Below are 7,922 nucleotides of genomic sequence, written 5' to 3'. Positions count from 1 at the left end.
CTAAGTATTACATATAGTAGTTAATATAGTTCCATATTTTGGTTTTAATTACAGAAAGGTGTCTTCCTCTACTGTCTCGTGCAGCACACAGCAAGCAGTGGCTGGTTTTTGGCCAACTTCAGCTGCCGTGAACAGCAGGAGCAGAGTCGTGATAGGAAAGGCAGTGAGAGCATGTAATATTTATACCAGATAAGAACCAAGTCAGCAAGACTCAGTGTAATTTTCTGTTCGCCCACAGCCTCCCACATTCCCTATCCACGCCATGCGACGTCTGTGGAGGACGATTGGGATTGTAAAGCGTACTTGAGGAAGAGCAGTCCTTTGTGCTTCAGTGTGAAGAATAATACCCACACCTGCAGTTACTGACTGTTCCTGATTTCCATTGGCAACCATGCTGTGTTTTGCATAGAGAACAGGAGAGAAAGCATGGGAGGCAGTTAACCATGAAATTGGCCCAGTGGTGAAAGAAGCAGCTTTCTCCAAAGAGATGGGGAAGGGGATTGGAGGGAGGTTTGATGATGCGCATGTTAAAAAAAGAGAAAAAAACTCACACATATGCACACAAACACACACTGACATAAAAGACAAATGCCATATTGCACAATCAATTTCAAATGCACCTTTAATTTGTCTGGCACATATATTTACTAAAAAACGTGTTTTAAAAAATCCCTACAGCTTTCATTTTGAACATAAAATGCATCTACTGGCCAGAAACATCATAAATTCATGAAAAATATTATAAATATGTTGTGCTTATACATGGCAGAAAGAATGTCATAAAAATGTTTGATTTGAATACCGCTGTAAATGTACTTTTTATGCCAATTAGTGTCCCTTACAGATGAGGACAGTCTTATGTCGTCATGGAGAGAGAAGAGCGATGGAAAAAAAACTGCTCAGGTCTTTTAGGGAAGAAAATTTGGGGGGAATGTATAGTTCAGATAGAGAGTACCATGATATTGTTTACACCCAAAGGTACTGACCAGGCATAGGCTGTACTGACAGCTTCATGGACTTACACGCCATCTAGTGTCTATTGTCCATGATGACACCTTTCTTAGTTATGCAGGAGCACTTAATTACAGCACTTGGTAACATAACAAATAATAAAAATTAAATTTAAATAATAGATTACAATATAAAGAAATATATAAAATAATAAAATATAGAATAATTAATTTTTTTATTTCTTCATACACTGTGCACATATGTGTTATGTGCAAACATGCATTTTTTTTTTACATCCCTATTAATTTATTTATTTGATCTATTATATAAGAAATATATAATAGAATTATGTAATACAATTATTACACAGTTCTTTATACTGATAAAATAATTGAAACAAATAATAATAATAATAAACAATACTATTAGAAGTACATATATAAAATAATAAAGGATAGAATACTATTTTTACATACATGAGATGCAAATGTGCAGTATTATACCCAAGTATGCATTTTACATATTTTTACTTCCTGATTAAAATGTATTAATGTATTTAAGTTGTATATAACTATGTAATATAATAGTTTTATATACAATTATTACAGTTTTTATATTAAACCTATGTGTAAAACAATTTATTACGTCATAAACAATATATAAATAATAATAAACCGTAAAAATAAAAGCGTATAACATAATGAGGAATATTTACAGTATTCTTTTTTTTTTTCTTTTCATTTTAGATGACAGTGGACTTTTATTATGAAAAGAGTTTTGGAGGCCATATTGAAGGAGTGGTTGCCCATGCTGTTTGATTATCGAAAACAAACGCAACTTTATGCGCGCACGATTTATTATGGAGTAACAAATCAGTAACTCGTGTTAATAAAAGTCATGGACGAACAACTTACTGTGAGTTTCTCCTTTAGGTAGTAATGTCTGGTGATCTGTTCTGTTGTGTAGTCGATATCTTACTGCTGGACTCTTCCTCCAGGATGGATACAGTGAGCCATGCGGCCAGTGCGCTGCTGTGGACTGGGGAGTGTCAGACGAGGGACAGTTCTTCTGCAGGAGCTGCCACAATGTGATCGAGGTTGGTCAATAGACGAACATTACTGGATGTCTAGGGCTTTGATATTCTCCAAATCCTTAATGCTAATGCAGTAATTCTTATAGATAATGTAGTCTCTGGCCCTTTTCCTAAAAAAACTAATGGAAAAATAATTGAAATTAATTTGTTGTAAGGGGGTGGCATTAATGAAACTGTAAATCAGTCATGCATTATACACTTAACAAATCATGCTGTATATTTCCTCAACTTCTTCTAGAAAACGAGGGAGGTGGTGGATGTGAACACCCTTCATAGTAAACACAGCAGGATCTCACAAATAACAAGACCCAAAAAGAAAAGACAAGGTCAGTCAAAGTCTTCTGTCCATTTAGATTTTTAAGATCCTTCCCTTTCTCTGATCTCATGGTTTCTTCTGTCGTCTTCTAGAGAATGAGCGAGAGTGGATGATATGTGAGGGATTTCAGTTCATCTTGAAACACCAGGCCAAGGCTTTGGTCAGTCTCGGTGTCTGTATGAAGTTTGAGGTTGGTAGTTTAGTTTAGCCTACTAAACCCACACAATGTTATGGATGACACGAAAAAAAGTATCATATTTTGTTTTGATAGACAGAAGTTTTGTGGAATTTCTGGAAGAGATACCTGCAGAACACACAGCAAGCTTTCACCAGAAATCCAGTGTACACTCCAAGATTTACGGTGGTAAGTTTTATTTATTTAGTTAGTTTTAATCTTGAAATTAATAGAAGTTATGTAGAGTAAAAATAACACCACCTTTCTGGTTTCACTGTTTAAGTGTTATTTTTGTATGGTTTATATCCTATTATAGTATTTATTATAATATTTTGAATTAGCGTTGTTTTATATTTTAATTTTAATTTGTTTTGTGCTTTTGTAATTTTTATTATTATTTTTTTAAATACATGTTTAGGTATTTGTATTTTAGTTTTAATTATTTAGTTCTTCAACTTTAATGTGTTTATTTCTATTAGTTGCCAAGCCAAGATTTTAATTTCAGTTTTCAATATTTTATTTTTACTTCAGCTTTATGTCAAGCGCCACAAATGATTAACAACACTGCTCTGCTCTCTTCTTGCCTCTTTGCCCTCGTTCATGAAGTCACAGAGTGATTTGGAGTCTAACTCTCAAAGTGAGCAGTCTAATCATACTGAAGTTGCTTCAGAGATGTCAGAAGAGATGTCTGTCTCAGGTACCACAGTGATTACTCTCTGTCAGCTGGACCATTCACATCTTATACAGTATTGATTGAGCTGAATTTAGTTTTTCTCCTGCAGGTTACTCCAGTGAGGCACAGTCATCAGTATGTTCAGGGTCTTTAGATGCTGCTGTGTACCAAAATATAAAGGGGACAAAAATGCACAATCTTATGACTATGCCACGGACACTGGCCCTGTGCTATCTGGCTCTGCTGTGGGTCCGAGAGGCCGTCACTCTGGCTGACTTACTGAGGTTTGAAAGGACAAATACAGCTCAACACAAATTGGCTATTTTTTTTAAATATTAAATTTACAAGTGACAGAGCAGGATGTTTATTACCTTAAATGAAGGTATGTGCTGCAGCCTGTTTCAGATTAAAGCACGGCACTGTGTTCTTTTACACATGAGCAGCTCCTTCATTGATTAAAAGCGGCGGAGTTAGATCGCTTATAACAAGCATTTAGTAATGCAACATGCGCCAACCGTTTAACAAACTTAAGACAGAATGTGAATAGAAGTATTGCAATTTTATTAGTTTTAGTTTTACTTAAACTCTTTAATTCTTGAAATACTTTTATTTATTGATTTTTTTAAAAACATTTTATTAAATAAGATTTTTTGGGGTTTATTTATTATTACTTTATAGTTTTATTGATGCATACAAAATTGTGCATAACATAGATCAAAGTATCCTTCTTTATTTACATGCATTTATATGGAGTCAAATTAGATTTTATGCTGAATTGATGCTATTTATATGTGTTTAATATGTTTGATGATTTTTAGGCCCAAAGTTTTGTCTGCTTGTAGTAATGTTTCTGCTTGGTGTGCAGCATTAAACATTGCTGTCGGTGTGTTTAGATGTAATATCCTGATTACATGATCGCTTTTATACTGTGTATACTTAAACCGGATAATTTGGAAACATCTGATTTAGTCATATTTCATGCAGGATGGTCTCAGAGAGGCGTGTTCCTTACATGAACATTCATGAGGCATTTCCAGCGGAGATGAGACTGTTCGGAAAAGATGTCCAGTTCTTTAATGTTCGGGTGAGGAAGACAAATCTGGTTCGCGTCTTTTCAGTCATGAAACAATGTATTGTATAGCTATAACGACTTCTGGTCTTCTACAGTACCTTCCGTCCTACTCGCTGGTTCATAAAGAAGCTGTGACTCTGGCTCGGATCTTGCAGTTACCCTCCTTTCCAACAGTTTCTCAGGATTGCCTTCTCCACCCGTTACCACTCACTCTTCGCTATCTGTTGGAGGCAAACCTCCCAAGTGGGTGTTTTTGAAAGTAATTTTTGTGGCAAACAATGGCTTAAGATTTGAAATAAATTTACCCAACACATATAATAGACTTTTTATCTGTTTGTTTGATCAATTTTTGACTCCATTTATTTCTGATCTTTCCCAGATGAGCTTCATGTTTGGGTCCACAAGGTTATGAGACAGGCTGCTATGGTGGACAGCAATTTTCTGACCTTTGACCCCAGCAAGGAGAAGCCTCATCTCTTGCGCTATGACATTCAAGCAGTAGCTATCATCATTGTCGCCTTGAAGCTCCTTTTCAAGTTGGATGATCATGTTGAGTGGTACATAACTTCATAATTTTTAACTAAAGGTTTTGGAGTTATCCAAGTCCATGCAAAAAGTCAATTTTGTACTTCACTGGATTTGTAGTTAAATTTTTATGCTAATCATGTTCCCTTTTTCTCACTGATGTCTCAGAAGTTATCTGAGGAAGCAGCCAAGAAGAAGAAAAAGAAAGGTAACATTTTTTTTAGCTAGTATTTTTTTTATGCATATCATTGTTTTTGTTTTTTGGGGTTCACAGCATGTTCTTATATGCTTTTCACAGTTTTCAAGTTAAAAAGGTGGTTTGATGTTGTACAACCTGTCTTGGAGCAAGCCAGAAAGAGGGAAGAACGAGAGGAAGCTCAGTAAGACAACCATTTCAATAGTTTACATGACTTTTATTGAAAAAAATCTTTTACTTGCTTTTAACTGCTTTCATTCTGCACTTTCAGACGGCAATGGGGAACCACTAAGCCTTTCATTACATCTTTGAAACGCAAGAGCTTGGTTCTCAAAAAAAGACGTAAGCTGATCTGGTCACATCTCAGGAATGATCTCAAAGCTGTATCTCTGAATGTCATCCAGTGTCTGCCTTCGTTCTCCAGGTGTCGCTGAACATTTGGAGCAGAAATTTCAGAAGTTTACAGACTCTGCACCAGAAGAGTCGTCTTCCTTAACAAACCATCATTCCAGCTTTCACTTCAGCTGGGGAAAGGAGGACGGTTCTGATGGACCCAGTATGTATAAGAAACGTTTGGAATGTACCTTTAAGAAAGATGGGTTCAAGTACCTCTGCAACCGAAAATACTGGCATCCTGAACTGAGATTATGCCCACGCAAGTGAGTCATCACAAATGTTTTGTTTTCTCAATGACAGATACTATAGTATTGTATTTTATTTTATATATATATATATATATTTCTATTATGCAAATTTTTTTAAATTCCTCACAGGACATGTGGGGATCATTTCTCAGAAATTGAGCCCAGTTTGCCCAGGATGTACGTGTGGGTCCTTGATCTCTTCTCTTTCATTCTTGGAGTCCGTCAGGCAGAAGTGCACAAAGAGGTCCTCGGCGTTGAACGTCGTTTTTTGAAAAGGAATCATCAGCCCAAGATTCAATGGACTTTAACTTCCTGCGAAAAGAAGAAAAAAAGGTGCAAAACCGCAACCCATGTTGTTAGAAAGAAAACCCGTGTTCATGAAGAGAATATCACTGATGGAGAATGAAATCTGCATATCAGTTCCCAAGATCCCTTTTGTTTCCCTGCATCAACAGCAGCAGATTTGTTATTTTGTCATGTCAGATTTTCACTTTTGAGCATTATTTTCAATATTGTCTTGTAGTATTTTTTATCTGTTATGAGACTTGGAATGAACAGTATCCGTTTGCCTCAAAAGTAAAAATTTTTATGCATTTTATATTTTGATAAATAAATACACCACTTACATTGCGTGTAGCTACACAGATGAACCAACAGGGGGCATAATCCACCTGACAATCGAGTGCTGATAGATTTCTTTGTCCTGCAGCTCACTAAAATATTTTGTCTTTTAATTTGTGGGAGCAAAATTAACAGTTGTGAAAAATGTAAAGTATTTCTTCTGGGTCTTTCTTCTGAACGTGGCTCTTGTGCCTAACTAGTTTTCATTGTTCTTGCATTATTTTGTTCCTGAAGAAGGATCATAATAAGCTATTTCACTCTTTTCAATCCAAGATTTGATTAATGCAGGAGAATGTTATTTGATCACACTGTGATTGGAACTGTCCTTTTGTACTTGCAACCCACTGCCGTCACACTGTCCTCAACATCAGTGCTACTATACATCTTGTTAAGCCTCAAATATAACATGGCAAAGGTTTTTCTTAAAAGTCTCATAAGAAAAACCAGGGCAGGAAAAAACGAAAACATTAAAACTAGTTAGTTGATGACTACAAGTACTACAGTATCACCAGCCAAAGAGGAATTTTACTGAGGCCAGTAAGTCCAGTATGATGATCTAGAGAGAGAAAAACACGTCAAGAGTGATGGAAGAACGAAGAAATTTGAGAAAGATAGAGCACGAGGGGAAACCAGGGCAGTGTGCTGTCAGGGGTGTTTCTCTGGCACTATTTTCCTGCCAAACCAGCTGACTGTGTGCATGTAAACACCGTCCATATGCTTCTTGCAAGAGACGCTATGACATGCACAAACATACACACTCAGAAACTCTTTGTTTCCAGCGAAACAACGTACGCGGCTTACTTTTCAGAGTTGGCTTCCCTTCTCACATGCAGAGGGACCGTCTTCAGAGTTTTCCTGGCATGATTTCTGTTTGACTTGTGCTCTCTCAAAACAGACAGCACTATTTTTGAGCTGCACACACTACTTGGTGCCAGAAGGAAAACACTCGGTCTGGGGATTGCTCTGCACGAGCGGACTTCAGCTGACCGGAGTTTGTGTACATACAGATAAACCCGCTGGACCGCACAGTCTCCGGCCGTATTTCTTTGTAAACAACTGACAGTCTTATCTTTAATGTTTTATCTCACGCCACGCTTCCTCTCCTCCCCCAACAATGTTTCTCTTTCATTCTTTGACCCGCGACACTTCTTTTAGTTGTTTGTTGATTTGAAGCTGAAGTTTAGTTTGATTTTTCTGTCACGCAATGTTAAGTCCTCTGAAAGTGCTATCACCCATTTATAGCTTATGTCTTATATCATAAATTTATATTAAAAAGTTTAGATATTCATTTATCTAAACTTTTTTTGCGACGTCGCCTCAAAATTGGTGTCTTAATGTTTTTTTTCCCGCGTTTTTCTTCATCTTTTACCAGATCACTGATAAATATGCTATTTCAGTGACAAAACCTCTGTATATAAAATGGTGTAATACTAAAATGGGAATACTCAACGCCTGGATTTTTATATGCAAAAATTTTTTTTTCCACGATATATGTTGTGCACAATGTATTTTTTGACAGAACCTGCTGAAGTGTAGCAGTAATGAGTGTTTTCCAGTGGTTCACAAAAGCAAAGTTCCACACAATAGATTACGTTCTGAATGATAAGATCCATTTCCTGTTGCGATAGAAAACCATAAATAGTTTACAGTATATCA

At 36.3% G+C, this 7,922-nt stretch overlaps 1 protein-coding gene across 1 annotated transcript; it reads left to right on the top strand.

Moving 5' to 3' along the window:
• Positions 1-1,711: 1,711 nt before the first annotated feature.
• taf1b (TATA box binding protein (Tbp)-associated factor, RNA polymerase I, B) lies at positions 1,712-6,272 on the top strand. The gene is made up of 15 exons (XM_042746209.1): positions 1,712-1,866; positions 1,949-2,047; positions 2,283-2,370; positions 2,453-2,550; positions 2,632-2,723; positions 3,132-3,232; positions 3,318-3,492; positions 4,193-4,292; positions 4,376-4,523; positions 4,660-4,838; positions 4,974-5,013; positions 5,104-5,185; positions 5,273-5,343; positions 5,426-5,660; positions 5,775-6,272. Exons 1-15 carry the CDS (start codon positions 1,849-1,851, stop codon positions 6,049-6,051), a joined length of 1,803 nt encoding a protein of 600 aa, XP_042602143.1. The 5' UTR covers positions 1,712-1,848; the 3' UTR covers positions 6,052-6,272.
• The last annotated feature ends 1,650 nt before the right edge of the window (positions 6,273-7,922 follow it).

This window comes from Cyprinus carpio, chromosome B20 (assembly GCF_018340385.1).
Source record: "Cyprinus carpio isolate SPL01 chromosome B20, ASM1834038v1, whole genome shotgun sequence".
NCBI lineage: Eukaryota > Metazoa > Chordata > Actinopteri > Cypriniformes > Cyprinidae > Cyprinus > Cyprinus carpio.
Note: the sequence above shows the minus strand (reverse complement) of the source record. Positions and strands in the feature narration are given on the sequence as shown.